At 47.6% G+C, this 24,349-nt stretch overlaps 1 protein-coding gene across 4 annotated transcripts; it reads right to left on the reverse strand.

The window, feature by feature from the left end:
- Positions 1-7: 7 nt before the first annotated feature.
- Rapsn (receptor associated protein of the synapse) lies at positions 8-24,001 on the reverse strand. Of its 4 annotated transcripts, XR_003851193.1 has the most exons (10): positions 23,608-24,001; positions 22,716-23,054; positions 16,122-16,280; positions 14,217-14,315; positions 14,019-14,141; positions 13,502-13,555; positions 10,573-10,772; positions 3,854-3,971; positions 1,060-1,099; positions 8-51 (listed from the first exon to the last, which is right to left on the reverse strand). XR_003851193.1 is itself a non-coding variant. In XM_008843618.1 (8 exons), the coding sequence occupies exons 1-8, from the start codon at positions 23,797-23,799 to the stop codon at positions 9,998-10,000; spliced, it is 1,239 nt and encodes a 412-aa protein (XP_008841840.1). In that variant the 5' UTR covers positions 23,800-24,001; the 3' UTR covers positions 9,801-9,997. The 4 variants fall into 4 exon arrangements, 3 of the variants coding, with proteins under 3 accessions (XP_008841840.1, XP_029424427.1, XP_029424428.1); XM_008843618.1 differs by lacking the exons at positions 8-51; positions 1,060-1,099; positions 3,854-3,971 and adding an exon at positions 9,801-10,070; XM_029568567.1 differs by lacking the exons at positions 8-51; positions 1,060-1,099; positions 3,854-3,971 and adding an exon at positions 9,842-10,070 and having other exon boundaries at positions 22,716-23,039; positions 23,608-23,951.
- Positions 24,002-24,349: the final 348 nt, after the last annotated feature.

The raw sequence follows: 24,349 nt of genomic DNA on the forward strand, positions 1-24,349 counted from the left end.
GAGAGCGGTGGAGCTACTACGATTGGCCAGCGCGCAAGGTAGAGGCGGGACCTGCCGCACAACCGGAAGAGGAGGGAGACAGGCTGAAACCGCGGGGTCTTTCGGGAAATGAAGTTTTACTCTGACCGGTGACTGAAAAGACGTTTGCAGAGCGCGCGGTCCATTCTAGGGTCTTGGTGGTTGGGAGATTTGTGAAATGGTACTGCCTCGTAACCATAAACAGCATATCCAGCCATGTGCACAGCAGTGTGGACCAAAAAGGGGATGCCACCTTGGGCAGCATTTTTACAACTATATGTACACACTGGCTACCCTGAGTTAATGAGGAGAAACAGTTTTATTATTTGTGTTTTAGCTTGTGTGTGTGTGTGTGTGTGTGTGTGTGTGTGTGTGTGTGTGTGTGTGCTGTACTTTGTGTGTATGCCTGTGGAGGGCGCATGTATGGGTGCACATGCATATGGGAAGCCAGAGGTTGACATCAGGTGTCTACTTTGATCACTCCCCACTCTATGTTGAGGCAGGGTCCCGTAGGGAACCAGGAGCTCACCAATTGGCCTAGTCTAGCTAAGTCAGTGTGTTTGGGAATCCCGTCTCTACCTCTTGAGTGCTGGGATTACAGATAAGCCACAAGGTCCATTTACATGGGTTCTGGGCATTGGATTTAGTTCCTCATGCTTGCAAACCAAACACTTTACCCACTGAACCATTTCCTGAGCCCTGTAACACTTTTTTTTTTGGGGGGGGGCTGCTTTTTGAGACAGAGTCTCCCTGTAGCCCCACCTAGCCTGGAACTCACTATGTAGACCAGGGTGGCCTTAAACTCACAGAGATCTGCCTGCCTCTGCCTCCTCAGTGCTGGGATTCAAGGCATGGGCCACCACAACCAGCTAACATTAGTCATTTTTGAAGAAAAAAATGGCCAGACATGAGTGTATGCGGCAGTCAGGAGCCAGAGGTGGGTAGAACTCTTAAGTTTGAGGCCAGTCTGGTCTACACAGCAAGTTCCAGGCCAGCAAGAGCTACACAGTGAGACCCTATCTCAAACACACACATACATACCTCATACACACCAATCCAACTCCAGGATCAGCGAGCAACCCTTAGTCAAAAAAAAAAAAAAAAAAAAAAAAAAAAAAAAAGGATGAAAAAAAGGAGATGAAGAATTATAGTGTAAGATGCCTTCTAACACTCATACAGGCAAGAACATCTACACACAGACATACACATACAACACACACACGCTCATGCTTGCACATAAAAAAACGTACACATGGCCGGGTGTGGTTGCGCTCGCCTTTAATCCCAGCACTCAGGAGGCAGAGGCAGGGGGATCTCTGTGAGTTCAAGGCCAGCCTGGTCTACATAGTAAGTTCCAGGACACCTGGGGCTACAGGGAGACCTGTCTCAAAAAGACCAAAAAAAAAAAATGTACACAGAGATACAGAGGGAGAGAGGTGGGGATACTTCTTATGGAAAGAGCAGAAGCAGAGGCCCAGAGTGGGAAGAGTTGTGGGTCTGACACTAATAAAGGGCAGAGGCTCAGGTACTCTGAGGGCAGATGGGGCCTATGGGCAAGATATGGTCAGGGGTCAGACTTCTTTAGGCTTTGCTGGGGGAGGTTTTCTTGTTTGTTTGTTTGTTTGTCTTTTTGAGGCAGGGTCTCCCTGTAACTTCAGTTGACCTGGAACTCCCTACGTAGACCAGGCTGACGTTGGCCTCTGCTGCCCAAGTCCTGGGATTAAAGGTGTGTGCCACCATGCCCAGCAGGCTTTGCTTTTTAATTTATTTTTATTTTATGTATATAGGTTTTTGCCTGTGTGCATGTAAGTGCATCTGTGTGTGCAATGCCTGTGGAGGCCAGAAGACAGTGTCAGTCCCCTGGAACTAGAGTTATGGATGGTTGTTAGCCACTATATGGGTGCTAGGAACTAAACCCTGAGTGCTCTTAACCACTGAGCCATCTCTCAGCCCCCTTTCAAAATAAGATTTCATGATACTTCACCTCTGTTTCCACCCGTGTCTCCTAAGAACAAAGACATTCTCATATGTAACTGCAATACATCACCCAAGATTTAAGATTTATATAATAATACTGAAGGTACAATCCTTAGTAAAAATAAATTCAGTTGTCCATGAAACAGTACAAGAAGGGTCACATATTGCATTTAGTTGTAACATCTCTTTAGTCTCCTCTGTTGGATCATATGGCAGCATCTCACAATATAACCCAGGCTGACCTGGAACTCGCTATGTAGCCCAGGCTAGCCTTAAGGTTGTAGCAATCCTTCTGCCTTAGACACCCAAGTGCTAGGATTATAGGATTACAAGCATACACCCACGCCAGCTCTTTAATCTCTAATGTAGAACCAACCCCCAACCTTTTTGTCATTCAAGGTTTTGCCATTTTTGAAGCATCCAGGCCAGTTGTCTTGTACTTAATCTGTTCTCTACATAGGAACTAGAGAAATTCCTTTAAAACGCAGCCAGTTCATGTCACTTCTCTGCCTAAACCCCCACAACAGCTGCCTTTCTTGATGAGTAAGAGCCCAAATCCTTAAAAACAGCTCACACGGCCCTGTGCCTTGATCCATGTCGGGCAAGCCCTGCCATAGACTCCTGTTCCCTTTTTCCAAATGCTCTTTCCTGGAGATTCTACTGCTTGACTCTCCTTTTCTAAAAAGCAGGATTTCACTCTATAGCCTAGCCTGGCCTGGGACTATCTAGTCTAGGCTGGCCTCAAACTCAAAGTAACCCTCCTGCCCCAGTCTTCTGAGTCCTGAAATTACAAGCGTGAACTATTACATCTGTCTTTCTTGCCCCACTCTTCTTTATTCAATATGGGGATTTTAACCCAGAGCCTCCCACATGCCAGACAGGCACTCTACCACTGAACTACACCTCCAACCCTCCTTGCTTCTCTCTCTCTCTCTCTCTTTTTTTTTGTCTTTTTGAGACAGGGTTTCCCTGTAGCCCCAGATGGCCTGGAACTCACTATGTAAACCAGGCTGGCCTCAAACTCACAGAGATCTACCTGCCTCTGCCTCCTGAGTGCTAGGACTGAAGGTGTGCACCACCATGCATGGCTTGCTTCTCTTAAGTCTTTTCTCAATGCCACCTTCTCAGTGAAGCCACTTCTTGGAACCACTGTAATACTACAGCCTGCCTGCCCACACTCCCTCTTTAAAATATTTTTTTAAATTTAGGATATGGGATTTTTATTACATTTGTATTATTTTGTGTGCATGTTGGAGGATGAACATGGCATTGCATGCATATGGCGGTCAGAGGACAACTTGAAGGAGTAGGTTCTCTCCTCCCACCATGTAGATCCTGGGGATCAAACTCAGGTTGTCGAGCTTGGAAGCAAGTGCCTTTACCTGCTCAGCCATCTCACTGGCCCAATATGGACTGTTTCTATATTTCCCTTGAATTTCTGAATTCAAGCAATCTTCTAGCTCAGCCTCTGAGCTGCAGGTCATGCTATTATGCCTGTGTGTGTGTGTGTGTGTGTGTGTGTGTGTGTGTGTGTGTGAAATCTCAAACTCACAGAAAACTTATAAATATAGCACTAGTAACTTCTTTTCATGAATCAAGTGAAAGTGATATGGTGACTGAATTCCACATCAGCTTGACTACTTTAGTGTGAATGTCCTAAAATCAAGAACATCCCCCTGAGCTAGGGATGCAGTTCAGTGGTAGAGCACCTGCCTAGTATTCCCAAGGCCTTGTATTCAGTCACCAGCAGTGGATCAAAACAAAACATTCTCCTGGGTAACCACAATACCACCTGCAACAGGAAGAAATTGATAATGATATTTCTAGGTCTAATCCTCAGGCCCCTTTCAAGTCTCACCGTTGTCTGAGTAACACACTTTAGAGCCAAGGAAGCCAGTGCAGAAGGGAGGATTGTATGCAGTGCTGTTAGTCCCCTTCTTCCTGGAACAGTTTCTCAGCCTTCCCTTGGCATCTTCCTGAAGATAAGATCACAGCTACTCCGTGAGATGTCTCTAACTCCGTGTCCTTCCAGTGTTTTGCCTCGTCTCCTTTCAAATGGCACAAGATTTCAATGTGTCCTGCTTCTCACTTGATGAAGCTGAGTCAGCCAAATATCTCCACTGAGTCTTAGCTCTTCCATCCCTTTAAAATTAATACCCATGTGGTACATGAGATGGCTTAGGGAGTAAAGGCACTTCCTGCTAAGCCTGATGACCTGAGTCTGATCCCTAGGATCTACATGATGGAAGGAGAGAACTGGACTCCTGAAAGTTGTCCTCTGACCTCCACAAGCATGGCAGCGTGAGTGCACACAAACGTGTGCACATACACCCAAATAAATGTAAAAAAAGTTAAATTAATATCCATTTCGTGAGGAAGAATTTCTGGACTATGTAAACACCTCACTAACTTGATTTTTAATTATATCAGTATGGGTCCTTATCTTAATAAAATATGTGTCACTGCTGTGGACAGAATCTTTGTGTCTCTCAAAAATCTTCATGTTGAGGGGCTGGAGAGATGGCTCAGTGGTTAAGAGTACTGGTTACTCTGACAGAGGACCTGGGTTCCATTCCCAGCACCCACATGGTGGCTAACAACCTTCCCTAACTCTGTTCCAGGGGATCCAATGCCACCTTCTGCCCTCTGTTGGCACTGCAAGACACAGTTGCACTTACACACATACAGGCAATACACTCAAACACATAAAATAAAAATAATAAATAAAGCTGGGCATGGTGGCACACGCCTTTAATCCCAGCACTCGGGACTCAGAGGCAGGAGGATCTCTGTGAGTTCAAGGTCAGCCTGGTCTACATAGTGAGTTCCAGGACAGCTGGGGCTACAGGGAGACCCTGTCTCAAAAAGACCAAAATAAATAAATAAATAATAAATAAAATATTTTAAAAGTCCTCATGTGGGGCTGGAGAGATGGCTCAGTGGTTAAGAACACTGGTTGTTCTTGCAGAAGATGCGGGTTCGAATCCCAGCACCCACATGGCAGCTCAAAACTGTCCATAATGTCCATAACTCAAGTCCCAGGGGATCCGACAGCCTCTTCTGACCTCTGCAGGCATTGCATGACATGGGTGCACTTACCTACACACAGGCAATACACGCATACACATAAAAAATAAAAATAATTTTTTTAAAAAGTTCCCATGTTGAGGTCCTAGTTCTGAGTGTGATGGTGTTTGGAGATGGGGCTTTGGGAGGTGGTTGGGGTCAGGTTCAGTAGGTCACTCATGGAAGGATTAATACCTTTATTGAAAGAAGGAAGAAAGAACACCTCTGTCTCTACAGGAGCACAGATAAATGGTTATGTAAGGACACAGTGATAAGGCAGCTTCTAAAATTTTAATGGCACTTTGATCTTGCACTTGAGTCTCCAGAACTGGAAGGAAATAAATTTTGGTTGCTTGAAACACCATTCTGTGATATTTTGTGATGGCAGCCTGTGCCGATAAAACAATCATGATTAGTCACCACCAATGGGCTGTGGCAGCCCATCCAAGCTGGCTCTGATGTCTGTCTGAGTTATCCTCATCTTCCTTTCAGTTTCCTTTGTAGGCTCATCTTTTTTTTTTTTTAATTTTGTTTCTTTTTTTATTTTATTTTATGTGTGTGCGTGTATTGCCTGCATGTAGGTAAGTGCACCTGTGTCCAGCAATGCCTGCAGAGGTCAGAAGAGGCTGTCGGATCCCCTGGGACTGGAGTTATGGACAGTCGTTAGCTGCCATGTGGGTGCTGGGATTCCAACCCGGGTCTTCTGCAAGAACAACCAGTGTTTTTAACTGCTGAGCCATCTCTCCAGCTCCTGCAGGCTCATCTTGTAGGTCCCATGGCTCTGGCCTGGAACAGGTTGTTCCCCAAAGAGCCTACTTGTTTTTGGGACCACAGTATTTAGAAGCCAAGATCTGGGTGGTAAGTGTGCTCACTGCTGTTGGCATGTCACAGCTCCAGGCTTCTGGACACAAACACACAAACACACACACACACACACACACACACACACACACATACACATTTAGAACTGTGTTTATTCCTGTAACTAGCTGTATCTTTTAAAACTATTTTTTATGCATATGTGTGTGTCTGTATGTATGTGCACATGTGTACAGGTACCCACAGAGACCAGAAGAGGGCACTAGATCTCCTAGAACTAGTGTTACACGGGGTCGTGAGTCACCTGACATGGATGCTAAGACCTGAACCCTGATCCTCTGCAAGAGGAGCAAGCACTCCTAACTGCTGAGCTATTGCTCCAGCCCCTAGCTATATTTTCTAAAATCCATAATATATTTTGATTACTACCTATTGATTACTACAAAATTCAGCTTAACACCACAGGGCCCCTTCTAGTTTTCGCCTTTTCCATGTTTGTATTTCTTCTCTTCAATAGTGAGGAAAATGACTTCCTTAATATACCTACCTACATGGTCAGTCTCTTTCCATGTCAAAAAATGATGAGGCTAGAGAGATGGCTCAGCTGGTGAAGTGCTTGTTGCACAAATGTGAGGACCTGAGTTCGATCCCCAGCACCCATGTAAAAAGCAGGGTATGGTGGCATGAATTTGCAATCCCAGCACGGGGGAGGGGCGAGGTGGAGACAGGCAGATCTCCGGAGCTTGCTGACCAGCAAGTCAGTCCAGCTGAACTGGTGAGCCCCAAGTCCCAGTGAGACTCCCTGTCTCAAACAAAAACAACAACAAAACAAACCAAGATGGTTGTGAAATGCTGTCTTCTGGACATAACATTCATGAAATCACAGCAGCAGTTATCTGCACCAGATCAAGCCACTCCAAACTCCAGCACTGGCACGGGAGGGCTCACTAGGCCCCACCCCTCACTGAAAAGCTACTGGCACCCAATGCCTGCTGGGCTAGAGTCATTTTTTTTCTGGGGTGTGGCCATTGGTAGGTTGCCCATGCTGCAGTGGATGGTCCCCCACACAGGAGCACATGGGTAGCACTAATTGGAGACATAAGAGAATATGAAGTTGGAAGGGGGACATGTTGGAGGTGCATTCAGGGAGAGATGTGGGGAGGAGAGGGTGGATATGACCAAAATACATTTAGAGATGCTCTCTGTGCATCACTGAAAGACAGGAAAAGCTCTCTGGTCTTTCTAATGTCTCTTCCTTATCTCATAAGGACAGCAGTCCTGTTGGATTCCTGTCCTACCCTTAGAGTGTCACTTAACTCCTATTTATTTATTTATTTAGTCTTTTTGAGACAGGGTCTCCCTGTAGCTCCAGCTGGCCTTGAACTTGCTATGTAGACCAGGCTGGCCTTGAACTCACAGAGATCCGCCTGCCTCTGCCTCCTGAGTGCTGGGACTAAAGACATGCACCACCATGCCTGGCCCTTTTTATTTTTTTTTGAGCCAGTTTCCTTAAATATGCTATGTAGCCAAGAAGGACCTTGAACTTCTGATCTTCATGTATCTACCCTTGAGTGCTGGAATTGCAAGTGTGCACTACCATACTTGGTTATGTGGTGCTGGGGATTGAACCCAGGGCCTCATGCACACTTAAACAAGCACTCTTCCCATTGAGCTATCACCTCAGCCTTTAACTCTTTTTAAAAATATTATTTATTTATTTTGGGTCTTTAAAAATTTTTTAAATATTTTATTATTTTTGTATATGAGTGTATTGCCTGCATGTATGTGAGTGCACCTGTGTCATGCAGTGCCGCAGAGGTCAGAAGAGGGCTTCGGATTCCCCTGGAACTGGAGTTAAGGACGGTTCATAGCCACCATGTGGGTGCTGGGAATCAAACCTGGGTCCTCTGCAAGAGCAGTCAGTGCTCTTAACTGCTAAGCCATCTCTCCAGCCCATATTTTTGGTCTTTCTGAGATAGGGTATCCCTGTAGTCCCAGCTGGCCTGGAACTCACTATGTAGACCAGGCTGGCCTCAAACTCACAGAGATCTGCCTGCCTCTGCCTCCTGAGTGCTGGGATTAAAGCCGTGCGCCACCATGCCAAGCTCCTTATTTATTATTTTATTTTCTGTGTATGTGTATTGCCTGCATGTATGTAAGTGCATCTGTGCCATGCAATGCCCACAGAAGTCAGAAGAGATTGTCAAATCCTCTGGATCAGGAGTTATGGATAGTTGTGAACAGAACCCAGGTCCCTCTTAACCACTAAGCCATCTCTGCAGACCCCTCCCCCAGCCTTTTAACTCTTATTCAAGGCCTTATCCTCAAATACAATCAAGGGACACGATGATTGTGTCCCTTCCAAATCGTATATTGAAATCTAATCCCCCACATGGTGAGGTTTGTAGTGGGACAGGTGATGAGGTCATGATGATAGAGCCCTCATGAATGAATTCATCCCTTTATGATTTAAAAAACAAAAAAAGGACCACAGGGGGCTGGAGAGATGGCTCAGTGGTTGAGAGCACTGACTGCTCTTGAAGAGGACCTGGGTTCGATTCCCAGCACCCACATGGCAGCTACGAACCATCCTTAACTCCAGTTCCAGGGGAATCCGAAGCCCTCTTCTGACCGCGGCGGCATTGCATGACACGGGTGCACTCACATATATGCAGGCAATACACTCATACACATAAAATAAAAATAATAAATAAAAATATATTAAAAAAAGGACCAGAGAGTCTCCTTGCAACTTCCACCATGTGAAGACACATAAGGGGCCAGGTGTGGTGGCACACACCTTTGATCTCAGCACTTGGGAGGCAGAAGCGGGTGGATCTCTGGGAATTAGAGGCAAGCTTGGTCTACATAGTATGTTCCATGGCAGCCAGGGCTACATAGTGAAACTTTGTCTCAAAAAAATAAATACAGCTGGGCTTTGTGGTGCACGCCTTTAATCCCAGCACTCGGGGGGCAGAGGCAGGTGGATCTCTGAGATTGAGGCCAGCTTGGTTTACATAGCAAGCTCCAGGCCAGCTAGAGCCACAGGGAGATCCTGCCTCAAAAAAAAAAATTAAATAAATAAAAAGACACATCTATGAACTGGGAAGTGGGCCCTCCTCAGACAATAAATCTGCAGACACTTTGATCTTGGGCTTCCCAGCCAGGGGAACTACAATAAATTTTCTTTTAATTTATTTATGTGCGTCCATGTTAAGGTATGCACACATGCATTAGCAGGTGTTCAAAGAGTTCAGAAGAGGGTATCAGATCCCTTATAGCTGGAGTTACAGGCAGTTGTGAACTCTCCACCCCTCGTGTGTGTTGGGAACCCAGTTGGCATGATTGGGCAGCAAGCACTCTTCACCACTGGACCATCTCTCCAGCCCCCAATTTCTGTTGTTTAGAAGGCAATCACTATGTGGTATTTTTTCTATCAGCCTGATAGACTAAGGCATCAACAGATAAATTGGTAGGACATAGGTTTACAATTGAGTTCACACACGTTTCCAGCATTTTCCACACTGTTTATTGTGTCTACTGTAGTTTTTCCACTCTCAAGCACTGGCACGACAGATCTCACCAGCAGGGATCTTGTCTCCAGTTCACTGTGTTGTCCAAGTTCCTAGAAGGGTGGCTGCAGGATCTCACATCACTTGTGGAGAGAGACTTCATTTTTTTTTTTTCTGTCATTTTGAGACAGGGTCTTCCTGTAGCCCCAGGTGGCCTGGAACTCACTATGTAGACCAGGCTGGCCTTGAACTCATTGAGATCTGCCTGCCTCTGCCTTCCTGAGTGTTGGATTAAAGGCATGTACCACCACACTGGGCTGAGAGAGGCTTCTTATGTATAGGAAAAAAGGTCACCTCTATTCTCCCCACCCCTCAGACCTTGGGGAGGAAAGGTCAGAATCACTGGGTCCAGGTACAAACAGTTTATTTTTCTATAAAGAGCAAAGTACAAAGAGACACAGGAGGGCAGCTGGGCCCAGAGGAGCAGCAGGCCTCAGGCGATGATCATGGCTGAGGAGAAGCTACCCTGGGATTTCACCAGGGCCTTCAGCCTGATGGAAAAGGAGTCAAAGGAGGTGGTGTGGACACCAGGATGGCTGCTGACTTCACACAAAGCCTGGCTTCATGGAGGAGCGGCGGCAGTTGGGGCAGCTCCGGGTGCCATTGTTCTGCAGGCACCTGATGTGGCAGAAGGTTTGGTCCGCTCACCCAGGCCAGACCTTCTCTGCCCCACCCCTCCTTCTCTCTTCCTCCATTCCATCCCAGTGGAAGGAAAGGCCTGCAGCTGCCCTCCTGCTTGCTCTGGCCCAGGGCTTGAAGGCTGGCTGTGGCCTGGCCCTGGGCGCTGACCTGAAGACCTTCAAGAAGCTTCTCTGAATTCCCCTTGGGGTGATAAGCACGGTATCCAGGTGTGATGGCACAAGCCTTTAATCCCAGCACTTGGGAGGCAGGCAGATCTCTGTGAGTTCAAGGCCAGCCTGGTCTACATAGTGAGTTCTAGGCCAGCCAAGGCTAAATAGTGAGACCCTATCTCAAATAACAAAACAAAGCAAAACAAAACAAAATGCTACCTCACAAGGCTGCTGGGAGAGGCAGTGAGTGAGTTCTCAGACCCCCTTGGAAGGCAAGGTGGTTAGTGTGACCCTGCAGCCCTGCCCACCCTACCCTGCACCTGTCTCACCTGAGGTGAAAAATGTGGGAGCAGGGCAGGGCCTGCAGCCGGCTGTTCTTCTCCCCAATGGACTCGCCACACAGGCCGCAGTAGAGCTCTGTCTCCTCCACACACTCATGGAACCGCACCACGTGCGAGCGCAGCTCATGCTGCAGCCCTTTACTGCGGCAGATGCCCTCGCTCAGGCAGTGCAGCTTGAGCTGGCTCAGCTGAGGTAGTGAGGGTAGATAGGGTGGAGGTAGATGGGGTGGGGTAGATGGGGTGGGGTAGATGGAGTGGGGGTAGATGGGGTGTGGGTAGATGGGGTTGGGGATGAGACCTTGGTCAGTTCTAGTAAGGTGCTGTTCCTGCCACACCCCTGCCTTCCTTTGGGACCTAGGAAAAGTACCCTACTCTCCCTGAGCCTCTGATTTCCCTTCGAGCAGAATGGTGGGGTAGGTGTGAGCAGAGCTCTCCACACCAAGAACTAGATCACAGGGCCTAATATTTTTGTTTTGCTTTGTTTGGTTTAATTTAAATGGTTTTTGTGGGGGTCTTTTTTTTTTTTTTTTTTTTTTTTTAGGGCCTCCCTGTAGTCCTAACTGGCCTGGAACTCACTATGTAGACCAGGCTGGCCTCAAACTCACAGAGATTGGCTTGCCTCTGCCTCCTGAGTGCTGGGATTAAAGGCATGCGCCACCACACCTGGCTTAATTTTTATTATATGTGTATGAGTGCATTGCCTGCATGTGTGTATAAATGCACCAAGTGTTGTGCATTGCCTTCAGAGGTCATAAAAGGGCATCAGATTACCCTGGAACTGGAGTTACAGAAGGTTGTTAGCCTCTGGGAGCTGAACCTGGATCCTCTGCAAGAGCAGCCAGTGCTCTGAACCACTTAGCCGTCTCTCCAGTCCCCATTATTTGATGGTTTTTATTTTTTTTTTCTTTTTGGTCTTTTTGGGACAGGGTCTCCCTGTAGCCCCAGCTGGCCTGGATTCACTATGGAGACCAGGCTGGCCTCGAACTCACAGAGATATGCCTGCCTCTGCCTCCTGAGTGCAATGCCCACAGAGGTCAGGAGAGTCAAATTCCCCTGGAACTGGAGTTACAGAACAGTTGTTAGTGGCCATGTGGGTACTAGGAATTGAACCCAGGACTTCTGCAAGAGCAATGAGTGCTCTTAACAGCTAAGCTATCTCTCCAGTCCTAAGTCTTAGTTTGTATGCGTGTGTCTATGTGTAGTATGTGAAGCTAGAATCAGGACAACTTTCAGGAGTTGGCTCTCTCCTTCCACCATGTGTGTTTCAAAGATTGAACTCAGGTCAGGCTTCATGGCAAGTGCTTTACCTGCTGAACCATCTCATTAGCTCTTGTTTTTGTTTTGAGATAGGGTCTCATATAGTCTAGGCTCCCCTCGCTATAGACTCAAGGATGACCTTGAACTCCTGATCCTTCTGCCTCTGCCTCCCAAGTACTAGGACAGGATCCTGCCACCATAGCAGGCTAACCTTGTGTTTTTGAAGGATTTTGTTCACCAAAACTACTGTAAGGTCTTGCTTCCTTATTTTCACTGATTAGACATTTCTAATCAGCCTGATACCTGGGTAAGCAAGACTGGCTGTGGTTCAGCCCAAAGTAAATATATTCTGGCATCTTGGTTGGGCTGTGCACTGACCCCACAGAAATGCACATTTTCTAGATGACTTTGAGAAACACTAAGTTGTTTGCAATACTTTAAAGTCTGGATATGGTTACTGCATTTGGAGAAGCTGCATATACTCTGGGCTTTGGCATTAAGGCAGATCAGTTGGTAGATGGGGGACCTTGGGTCCCGCTTTTCTTATCTATAACATGGTATCACTGTAAGCATCTCACAAGGAAGGCTGGAGCCAATACCTACAAGGACCAGTGTGTACCCAGCTCCTGAAGGATAGAGGCCACTGTTGTTTTTTGTGTTTTTGTGTTTGTTTGTTTGTTTATTTGTTTGTTGTTGTTGTTGAGAAAGAGTCTCACTATATAGCCCTGGCTGGCCAAGCTGGCTACAGAGATCCACCTGCCTCTGCCTCCCCAGTGCTGTGGTTAGAGGCATATACCACCATGCCTGGCTTATTAGTTTTTTCTATTTTATTTTTTATTTTGTATGTATAGGTGTTTTGCCTGCATACATGTAAGTGCACCACATGTGTGTAATATCTGAAGAGGCCAGAAGGCATATCCCCTGGAACGGGAGTAGGGGATGGTTGTTAGTCGCCATTTGGGTGTTGGGAACTGAACCTGGATCCTCTGCAAGAGCAGCCAGTGCTCTTAACCACTGAACCATCTCTCCAGCCCCTAATTAGTGAACAAGTGTCTACAAGGAACTCTGGGATCCTCCAAGCTGTGAAATGCTTGCCCTGCCCCAGAAATGCAATCTGGGTGGAAGCTTGAGTTTCAGGGGGCTTGGATGGCTACAGGCAGCTCCCAGAGGGTCAGAGGGGCTCAGGGCATAAGCAGACCCAGGAGCTGTTAGAACCGTTAGAACCTATGTCCCGCCCTTGGCTTTTTAAAAAGATTTGTTTATTTTTATTTTGTATGTGTCTTGCCTGCTTGTATGTATGTGTACCATGTGTGTTCCTGATGCCCTTGGAGGCCAGAAAAGGGTGTTGGATTCCCTGGAACTGGAGTTACAGGCAATTGTGAGCCAAATGTGAATGCTGAGAACTGAACTCTGGTCCTCTGCAAGAGCAGTAGGTGCTTTCAATTGCTGAGCCATTTCTCCAGCCCTTGTTTTTTGTTTTGAGACAGGGTGTTACCTATCCCAAACTGGGCTCCAACTCACTTTGTAATGAAGGATGATCTTGAATTCTGACCCTCCATCCTCTTCCTCCCCAGCACTGCCATTACAGGTGTGTGCCACCACATCCAGTTTACCCCCTTGGCTCTTGACCCCAGATCCAGGAGACAGAATCATGTCTGACCTTGTTCCCCACCTCTTCAGCCAGGTCCTGGGCTTTCTCAATGGCATTCAGAGCCTGGAAGGTAAGCAGTGGCCAGAGCTGTGGGAAGTGTCTGACTACCTTGGCTCATAGCAAAGAAAGGGATATAGGTCTGGGGAAGGCAACAAGGTTGGGGGCCACTGCCCTGTGAGTGAAGGTAACCAGAGACTGCATGAGCAAGTTAGCTCCTGCCTTAGTTTATGCAGACAGAACAGGCAGAACACAACTGTCACATGGGATGCTGTGAGATGGTGGGAGGCAATGAAGCATCCAAGCTCAAACTCCAGCTCTGGCCCTTTATTATCTATGGGCAAAACATGGGCTTTCTCTGAGTGTGGAGAATACCTGGAACTGTCCTGGCCTCAAGGGAACAGGGTGAGGCAGATGCTAGATAAAGGGGCCAAGCCCAGCACTGTACCCCCTGCGTGTTGGCTGACTGAGTAGCCCCAAGTTGGGAGTACTGGGGAGAGCTGCAGCCATAGGAAAAGGCCTGACTCACCTTGTCCAGCATCTTCCTGGCCATCCAGCATTTGGCCATACCCAGCAGTACATGCACCTGCCCCAGGCGGTTTCCTATCTCCGTCATGATGCTCATGGCTGAGTCATACCTAGGGAAGGCTGTCTGCAGAGCCAGGTGGAGATTGGAATCAGGGTGCCCCAGGACCAAGGTCCCCCCATCTCATTCTAGTGACCTCACCTCCAGGTCCCCACGGCTCCGGTGGATGTCAGCAAAGCAGAGCAGGCAGAGGGCCTGCAATGGCCGGTCCCCATGCTGCAGAGCAATCTTCATGGACTCCTAAAAGAGATGCAGGTTGTTCAGGCCAGCTCATGTGACCACTCTATGGGGTGCCCTCTATCAAGTGGCTCCTCAGAAGGGACAGCCCAGGGATCTCCACATCTCTGGAATCTAACAGACTTTTCATGGTGCTGAAGCCTCTGCACTGAGCTACTAAGATCATAGTACCACGTTTGACAAGTGGAAACAGAAACTCAGAGAGAAGTTAACTTCATTAAGATCAACCAGATTAAGTAGCAAAAATGGGATTTGAACCCAGGTCAGTAGAACTTCTTCTGTTTTACTTTTGTCTCTCACTTGTCTTCCCCTTCCTCCCTTCCTTCCTCCCTCCTTCCCTTCTTCCCTCACTCCTTCCCTCTCTACCTTCTTTGTGTGATATAAACAGGGACAGTTTATTAATGCACTCCCAGAAATGGAAGTGGGCTAGAGAACTGGGACAAGGACCGAGGTTCAATAGCCTTTCTTGCTTTTGTTATTTTTTATTATTTATTTATTTATTGTCTTTTTGAGACAGGGTCTCTCTGTAGCCCTAGCTGGCCCGGAACTCACTATGTAGACCAGGAAAGATGTGTTTGTACCATCAGCCCTATCCTAGACCTCACTTCCTTCCAATCCATCCTCAGGGCAAGAGGCGTCCCTGTCCCATAACCTCCTATGGGCCTCTTTGAAAAGTAAAACAGAGCCGGATATGGTGGTGCATGCCTTTAATCCCAGTACTCAGGAGGCAGAGGCAAGTGGATCTCTGTGAGTTCAAGGCCAGCCTGGCTAGCCTGGGGCTATAGGAAAACCCTGTCTCAAAAAAAAGAAAAGTAAAACAGAAGGTTGGGGGTGTATCTCAGTGGTTAGAGTGGATGAAGCCCTGGGTTTGGTACCCAGCACCACATAAAACCCAGGGTGGTGGCACAAACCTGTAACCCCAGCATTCACTGTTTTAGTATCACGTGCCTGTACTCCTAGCACTTGGGGGGCTGAGGCAGGATGATCACTGTGAGTTCAAGCCTAGTCCAGATTACATAGAGAGACCTGTCTCAAACAAAAACAAAAACAAAACAAAAAAAAACATGGTAGCACACACCTTTAATCCCAGCGCTTGGGAGGCAACAGAGGCAGATGGATCACTGTGAGCATGAGGCTAGCCTGATCTACATAGAGAGTTCCAGGCCAGGGCAGGGCTACATAGTGAAATCCTGTCTCAAAATACCAAAAACTAAAAATAAATTTAAAAAATAAAAAATAGCTGGGTGTGGTGGCACATGCCTTTAATCCCAGCACTCTGGTGGCAGAGGCAGGTGGATCTCTGTGAGTTCAAGGCCAGCCTGGTCGTGAGTTCCGGGCCAGCTAGGGCTACAGAGAGACCCTGTCTCAAAAAGACAATAAATAAATAAATAATAAAAAATAACAAAAGCAAGAAAGGCTATTGAATCTCGGTCCTTGTCCCAGTTCTATAGCCCCAGGCTAGCCAGGCTGGCCTTGAACTCACAGAGATCCACTTGCCTCTGCCTCCTGAGTACTGGGATTAAAGGCATGCACCACCATATCCGGCTCTGTTTTACTTTTCAAAGAGGCCCATAGGAGGTTATGGGACAGGGAAGCCTCTTGCCCTGAGGATGGATTGGAAGGAAGTGAGGTCTAGGATAGGGCTGATGGTACAAACACATCTTTCAGGTGCTCAGCTGTAGAGAGCTTGCCCATGGACAGGCCTTCAGGGCTTCTGTGGACTGATCTAGAATACAGGAGGTGGGCTCTGTGACCTGGGCCTGAGACCTTCCCACCCCTAGTCACCTGCCTGCTTCCCAGCTGACCCACCTCACAACACTCCATGGCACTTCCCAGGTGGCCCAGCAGGCGGTATGCCACAGCCATGTGGTACTGGCTCATGGCCCGGTATTTGAGGCTCCAGCCTTTTCCATAGTCACTGACGAGCTCTGCAGCTTTGCAGGGGAAGAACAGGGCTTTTTCATAGTCCTGTAGGGGACATAGGATGGGAGGGGACACACAGAGTTGGTAAGAATTGCCCCAAGCCCAGGGACCTCAATGTTCATTCTTTTTTAAATTTTTTAAAATTTATTTTTATGGGCATGAGTGTTTGGCTTGTATGTATACAAATGCACCCATGTATGCAATGTCCACAAAGGCCAGAAGTGGGCATCAGACCCCTGGAACTGGGGTTACTGATAGTTGTTAAAAGCCATGTGGGTGCTGGGAACTGAACCCAGGTCCTCTGCAAGAGCAGCCAGCACTCTTAACTGCTGTGCCCCTTTTTTTGGGGGGGGACAGGATCTTGTTATGTTGCCCAGGGTGACCTCAAACTTGTGATTGTCCTTGATTACCAGGATTGCAGGTATGCACCACCATGCTCAACTTATTCATTTATTCTGGCCTCCAGCAGAAAGCATGATTCAAGTAGAGGGGGAGCCGGTATACATGTGTGACCTTTTGGAATTGCTTCTGTATCCTAAGGGCTTAGCACAGTTCTTGGACTTAGTAGATGCACAACAAGTATCTGTTCAATGAACAAAATGACAAAGAAAAAAAACAAAACAAAACAAAAACAGACGAGCAAAAACACCCAGCTGGTTTCTCTCATCCAGTCCCAGGTGGCTGCTCAGCACAGGGAGGGGTATATTGGAGTCTTCAGTAGCAGCTGCTCACTGAGGACTCAGTGACAGAATGCCAGTACCATCAGCTCAAAGAATCAGAACAGGCTCTGTGAGGCCATGAAATACTCCCATGCTTCCTCCTCAAACCTGCAAAAACCATTCCTCCCTCCACATGGACAGCTGATGACCCTGCCTCCCACCCAGAAGCAAACTGGAGCTCAGAGGAGTTCCCACATTCACTCTGAGCCACATCATCTACCCTTCCATCCTGGCCCCCTTTCTATGCACTCCCATGTAGTGGAACCCACTCCCAAGCCTGTGCTCCTACTTCTGGGTCACTGAGTTCTCTCTAACCAAACCATCTTATGTGTTTAAAACATAACAGCAAGGCCAGGTGTGATGATGCTCATCTGTAATCACAGCACCCAGAAGGTGGAGACAAAAGAATCCGGAGTTCATGGCCAGCCTCAGCTCTACACCCAATTTGAGGCCAGTCTGGTAAGTGAGACCCTGCCTCAAACAAACCAACCAAACAGACGAACTAACAATCAAACAAAACTTTCCATCGAAGAGAAAGTCAAGTTTAAAATCAATGAAAGGGAACTCCAAAGCATTAGGTTTCAATGGGAAATATCAGGGCTGTACAAACTCTCATTGTTTTGGCAATTAAAAAAGATTTAGAAGCACACAGTCCATCCGGCAGCAATGAACACCTGAGAACCCACATTCATACTTCAATTTTCATTGCTCACTGAGGAAAACCTGGGAAAACAGCTGGCTTCACATCTAGCCTAAAGTACACACAAAAACAAGCCTGTGGCAGTGTATTGTGCCAAAAACCAGACTAAATGAAAAGTTTGTGAAAAGGACATGGAGCCAGGCTGTAGGGGCTGCTTTTGGACAAAGTTAGTAACAAATGGTTAGGGAGAGGGCTCAGAGGGTAAGAGTGCTTATTGTACAAGCATGAGGATCTGAGTTTAAATCCCCAGAACCCGAGTTTAAGAGGTGGCTCAGCAGGTAAGGATGCTTGCCCACCAAGCCTAATGACCGAGTTCAGTCCTTGGGACACACATGGTGGAAGGAGAGAACTGACTCCTCCAAGTTGTGTCAGTTGAACTCTGACCTCCACACATACCCTGGCATGCACACACATATACACACACAATTTCAATAACGTAAAAAAAGTAGATGGGCCAGGTGTGGAGGCGCACACCTTTAATCCCAGCACTCAGGAGGCAGAAGCAGGCGGATCTCTGTGAGTTCAAGGCCAGCCTGGTCTCCATAGCGAATCCAGACCAGCTGGGGCTACAGGGAGACCCTGTCTCAAAAAGACCAAAAAAAAACCCAAAAACCCAAAAAGCGAAAAACTAGATGGGTTCATCTTATGTGCACCTGTAACTCCAATCACTGTGGGGGGTAGAAGCAGGAGGATCACTGGGGCTTGTTAGCTGCCAGCCTAGCTCTAGGTTCAGCAACAGACATTGTCTCAAGGGAATAAACCAGACAGGGAAAGAACAGAACACCCAACATCTTCCTCTGGCTTCTACACATGGACATACAAGTGTGGGCACCTGTAAGCACCATAAACATACACGCCCACACTCTCTCACACCCACACACATATATATATATTTTAAATATTTTATTATTTTTATGTGTATGAGTGTATTTCCTGCATGCAAGTGCACCCATGTCATGCAATGCCCATAGAGGTCAGAAGAGGGCGTCGGATCTCCTGGAACTGGACTTATGGATGGTTGTTAGTTGTCACGTGGGTGCTGGGAACTGAACTCAGGGTCCTCTGCAAGAGCAGCCAGTGATAAAACAGTATTCTTAATTTCGGAGCCACCTCTCCAGCCCCACATAAGAATTTTTAAAGAAGATAATTCAAACATCAAAAAATAATAACAGGGGGACAGGGATGAAGCTCAACAAGAGAGAACTGTCTATTATATGGAAGGCCCTGGCTTCCATCCCCAGCACTACCACCGAAAAAAAAGACAATTGCAACTGACTCAAAAATACCGAGGTTAAAAAAAAGCAAAACATACAAAACCTTGTTTTCTTAGAAATACTTCAAAAATAGAAAACAAAACAGTAAGCATGACCTTGGAAAACTATAACTGAAGTAAAGGGGGAAAGTGGTTTTTTTTTCTTTAGGAATTACAATTCAAAGAAATCAACCACCCTAACTGATGAAAGGAAAAAAAAAAAAATCCAGCCAGGCATGGTGGTGGAAATCTTTAATATCAGCACTCAGGAGACAGAGGCAGAGGCAGGCTGTGAGGTGGAGGCCAGCCTGGTCTATGTACAGAGTTCCAGGTTAGCTGGGGCTACAGGGAGACCTTGTTTCAAAAACTGAAAGAAAGGAGGGAGGAGGGAGGGAGACAGAGAGGGAGGGAGGGAGGAGAAGGGAGAGAAGGAGGGAGAAGGGAGAGGAGGGAGGGAGGGAGGGAGGAAGGAAGGAAGGAAGGAAGGGGAAGGGAAGGGAAGGGAGGGAGGGAGGGAAGGATGGAAGGAAGGAAGAAGGAAGGGAGGGAGGGAAAACCCCAGCTAATAAATGAATAAATGAAGATGGAATAGGAGACTGTGGATGTCCCATTTAAATCAGTAGCATTCAAGTGAAATAATTGGTTCAGGCAACATCAGTGGACACTGGAACCACTAGGGAAAATGTTGCAAACAGAATTAACAAGCTGAACCTGAAAGGGAAACTGAACCTAAAAATGGAGGGCACCCCTCCGTCAGTCCCTGAACCATCTATATTAGGCTTTTTGTTGTTGAGACAAGGTCTGGTAGCCTAGGTTGGCTCCATACTCACCATGAGCAAAGAATGACCTTGAACTTCTGATCCTCCTGCCCCTACCTCCCAAGTGCTGGGATTACAGGCGTGTGCGGTACTGCACCTTGATTTATGTGGCGCTGCCACATCTCTAGTACCATTTGATTTTTCTTTTCTTTCTTTTTTTTTTGAAGACAGGGCATCACTGTGTAGCACTAGGTGGCCTGGAACCATATAGACCAGGCTGGCCTCAAATGCTCAGAGATCTGCCTGCCTCTACTTCCCGAGGGCTGGGATTAAAGGTTATGGGCCACCATGCCCAGCTGAAGATTTATTATTTATTTATGTGTATGTGTGTGTCTCTGTGTGAATATATGCACATATGCAGGTGCCTACAGAAACCAGAAGGCTCCCCTGGCATTACAGGCAGTTGTGGGTTGCTAAATGTGGGTGCTGGGAACTAAATTTGGGTCCTCTGGAGGAGCATCAAACTCCAGTCTCATTAGCTTTTAATGCTGGAATTTTTTAGCAGACTATTTTTCTTTAATACTTGGTGTGTGTGTGTGTGTGTGTGTGTGTGTGTGTGTGTGTTCATGTGTGTGTTTGTGTATGCACACCAGAAGTCAACTTTGGATGTTGCTCTTCAGCACCCTTCACTTTTTTTTAGACAAACTCTCAAAATGACCTAAGTCTCACCATGATGGCTGGCTGGCCATTGAGCCCCAGGGATCTGCCCAGCACGGGGATTACAAGCACACAATACTTGTTTTTTTTTTTTTTTTGAAACAGGGTCTCCCTGTATCTCCCCCTCCCACTCTGGCCTGGCACTTGCTATGTAGATCAGGTTGGCCTCAATCTCACACAGATCCCCCTGCCTCTACCTCCTGAGTGCTTGGACTAAATATTTTTATTTGTTTTTTCACATGGGTTCTGGGGCTGGAACTTAGGTCCTTGGACTTGAATGGCAAGCCCTTTACCCACAAGCCATCTCCACAGCCCCACATCTTGATACCATTTTAAATGAAGGGCACAAATATTGCTGACACAGTATTCTTTTTAAAATATTTTATTATTTGTATTTTATGTGTATGTGTGGTAGGTAAGTGCACCCGTGTCATGCAATGCCTGCGGAGGACAGAAGAGACTATCGGATTTCCTGGAACTGGAGTTACAGACAGGTGTTAGCTACCATGTGGGTGCTGGGATTTGAACTTGGGTCTTCTGAAAGAACAGTCAGTGTTCTTAACCACTGAGCCATCTCTCCAGCCCCTGACACAGTATTCTTAACCAAAGATGTGTGACCTAATCTTACAAAACTCAGAGGAGGTGATGAAGTTTCAAGTCTTCTTAAGGAAACAAGAAAACGAGATGAGGGGAAGTAAGATGGGGCATTCTGTGAGTAAATCTGGGAAATACGTCACGGAAAATAAAAGTGGAGAGGAGGAATTTTCTATTCAAAGAGACATAAACGACACAATAAGCCTGGATGTGTGTCGCTCTTGCTTGTGTTCCACTTCCAACAAGCCGAGGGTAAGGGAATTATTTTTAGGATAAGCAGAGAAATGTAAATATAGATAGGTATTCACAGATCATTTTGATGCTATTCAGAGGTTATGACAATTTTGGGGTATGTGATTATGTAAGAAAGCGTCCTTAGAAAACAAAACGTCTTTTTAAAATTTTAGAGATGTGGGTGCTAGAGAGATGGCTCAGCAGTTAAAAGCACTGGTTGCTCTTGCAGAGGACCCAGGGTTCTCTTCCCCCCAGCACCCACGTGGCAGCTACCAGCTGTCACTCCAGTTCTAGAGGATCTGATGCCCTCTTCTGGCCTCCATGGGCATTGCATGCATGTGGTACACTTACATACTTGTAAACAAAACACTCATACACATAAAATAAAAATAAATCAGAAATGAGCTGGAGAGAGGGTTCATCAGTTAAGAGCACTGGCTGCTCTTGCAGAGGACCTGAGTTCGGTTTCCAGCATCTACATGGTGGCTAACAACCATCCCTAACTCCAGTTCCAGGGGATCTGATGCCCTCTTCTGACTCACAACCCAGTCTTCTGTAAACCTTTCTACCTCTTCCTCACATATGGCAGCCCTCTGTCCTTACTGGCAGAGCTTTGCCTGAACAGCTCTTCCCAGATGTCTGTCTGGCTTATCCCTCTCCTCCACTATTCACTGAGGCCCTCTTTTAAGATTTATTTACCTTTACATGTATGTGTCTATGTGAGTGTATGCCACATGTCTGTGGATGCACACAGAGGCCAGAAGAAGGCATTGGATTCCCTGGAGCCAGAGCTATAGGCAGTAGTGAGCTGCCCAAAGTGGGTGCTGGGAACTGAACTCTGGAATAGCACAAGTGCTCTCAATCACTACACCATCTCTCTAGCCCCACATGGAGGCCCTCTATTATTTTATTTTATTTTAGTTTAGTTTTTTCAGACAGGATCTCCCTGTAGCCCCAGCTGTACTGGAATTATGTAGACCAGGTTGGCTTTGTTCTCCCAGAGATCCACCTGTGAGGCCCTCTTCAAAATGGTGCCCCCACCCCTACATCCTGGCACTGCCCCCTTCCTTACTCTGCTTTACTTTCTCCTAAGCACATGGTGCACAACTGACTTCCTGATTGTGCGAACTGCCCCCCTCACCTAGCTAGAACAAAGCTTCTGGAGGGAACCTGCTATTGTCTTCACTGCTACAAACAGCACAGTAGTGCCCAGGATGGATTAAATCCTCAAGAAATAGTTCACAAAGAAATCTTTACATCCTTGTGCTGAGTCCTGTTCTTCCTCACTTCTACACAAAACTCTCAGGGTTCAGAGGAAACAGGTGAATTGCCTATGATCACACAGCCCATGACCTGTCCTCACCCAGGAGCCTCCACCTGACAGATGGAGGTTTGAATCCTGGCTCTGTCTTTCCTAGTGTCTTCTTGTCCTCTCTTGTCCTATTTAAAAGGAGAGCTGAGGCAGGCAGCACAACAAGGTGCCCTCCCCCCGGGGCCCATGCCTACCTTGACCTGGGCGTAGAAGTTGCCCAAGCTACAGCAGACACGGCACTCCAGCATGGTGTCGTCATTATTGTGGGCATAGCGCAGGGCTTTCTCGAAGCTCTCCAGGGCCTTCTGGAAAAGGCTGAGGCCCAAGAAAGCATTGCCCATGCTCAGGCTGACCTGGCCCCCCAGCTGGGCGCCTGCCCTGGTGCCAGGCAGGCCGAGGCAGGTCTTACAGTAGGAGATGGTCTTGTGGAACTCACACAGCTTCTCGTTGCTGCGTGCCAGGTTCAGGTAGCTCTCCAAGAGGAAGTCAGCATCTTCCAGCTCCCGGGCCGTGTCAATCTGGACGACAGCAAACTGACCCCAGGGGTAGTAGGCAGACAGCCCTTAGCCTGGGCTCAACCTGCACCCCAAGCCCCACTTCACAACTAGAACAGCAGATCCCAAAGCTCAGGCCCAGAGCTTCCAGCCCTGCTTGGCATATATCCTCCAAGCCCCATCCTAGAAAGAGCTCAGACCCATAAACATCACCCTTTCACCCCCAGGCCTCGGATCTGGAGTCTCTATCTAGCACCAGCTCCACCCTCAAACTTGGAGCCTGTACCTGCAGGCTCAGAATCCCCACTAAGTGACAGGCTGAAACCTACGGTTGGAAGTCTGGTCTTGAGATTTCTGAACCCTGGCCCTTGATGCTTGAGAACCTGTCTGGGAGGCTAAGGCACTGAAGTTGAAGGCCACAGGTCTGAATCTGAAGCCATCTAAGACTTAAGATGCAGATTCAAAGCCTCAGGCCCAGCCATCAGCCTGTGGGACACCGGATTCTCAGGAAGCTGCAAGGGGGCCTGGGAGTCTGGGAGCCATCCAGCCCTGTCCCCAGCACTCCCATGGCACCCTGTCAGGGTACGCCTACCTTCAGCATCTCTTTGTAGCGGCCCATCTCAGAGTGGGCTGTGACCAGGCAGCCCAGCACTCGGAAGCGGCCCATGAGGTCAGAACTCTTTTCCAGAACTTTCAGCCACATCTGCAGCGCCTTCTCTGTCTGGTTGGACTGGTACAGCTGCAGTCCCTTTTCGATTTGTTGCTTTGTCTGGTCCTGCCCCATACTCCCACAGTCCTGCCACTCACTGGGAGACCCTAGTAGGCTCCTTGCCTCTAGACCCTCATGGTGTGGGGCCCTCAGTGCTGGCTTCCCAATAATCCCTAGGAGGGAAAATCAGTGTCAGGCAGGAGCTGAGAAGGGCCTGGATGGGCAGCGGGAACAAAGCTGGTTCAGCCCCTGTCTGCAGCTGTCCCTGCCAGTTGGGGCCACGTGGCCTCTGAGGAATGTCAGCAACAAGGTCATGAGGGCCTCTGCTACACTCACCACCAGATGGGAGGTGGCTTCCCCAGGGATACAGGAATCTTGCCACCTGGGCACATTTGGGTGTCCCTATGACACTTCTGACACTGACCCTGATGCCCCTGGCAGGTCAGGCCCTCCTGAAGCCTTGCGAAAGGCTGGCTGCCAGGATATGAGCAAGTCTCAAATGGGTGCTGGGAACTGAAATGAGGTCCTCTGGAAGAACAGCAAGCATTCTTTTTTAAAAATATTTTATTATTTTGTTTTTGTGTGTATGAGTGTATTGTCTGCATGTGTCGGTTGTTAGCCATCA

This window comes from Nannospalax galili, unplaced genomic scaffold, assembly GCF_000622305.1.
Source record: "Nannospalax galili isolate Female #2095 unplaced genomic scaffold, S.galili_v1.0 scaffold1200, whole genome shotgun sequence".
NCBI lineage: Eukaryota > Metazoa > Chordata > Mammalia > Rodentia > Spalacidae > Nannospalax > Nannospalax galili.

Bases quoted from the DNA above. Each gene is read 5' to 3' on its own strand.
- Rapsn (XM_008843618.1), bottom strand. From the start codon at position 23,799: ATGGGGCAGGACCAGACAAAGCAACAAATCGAAAAGGGACTGCAGCTG. The intron at 14,316-16,121 runs GTGGGTCAGCTG...CATCTCTTTTAG, and splicing joins GTGCCATGGAGTGTTGTGAG to GAGTCCATGAAGATTGCTCT. The intron at 13,556-14,018 runs GTGAGTCAGGCC...CTTACCTTCCAG, and splicing joins CCAGGAAGATGCTGGACAAG to GCTCTGAATGCCATTGAGAA.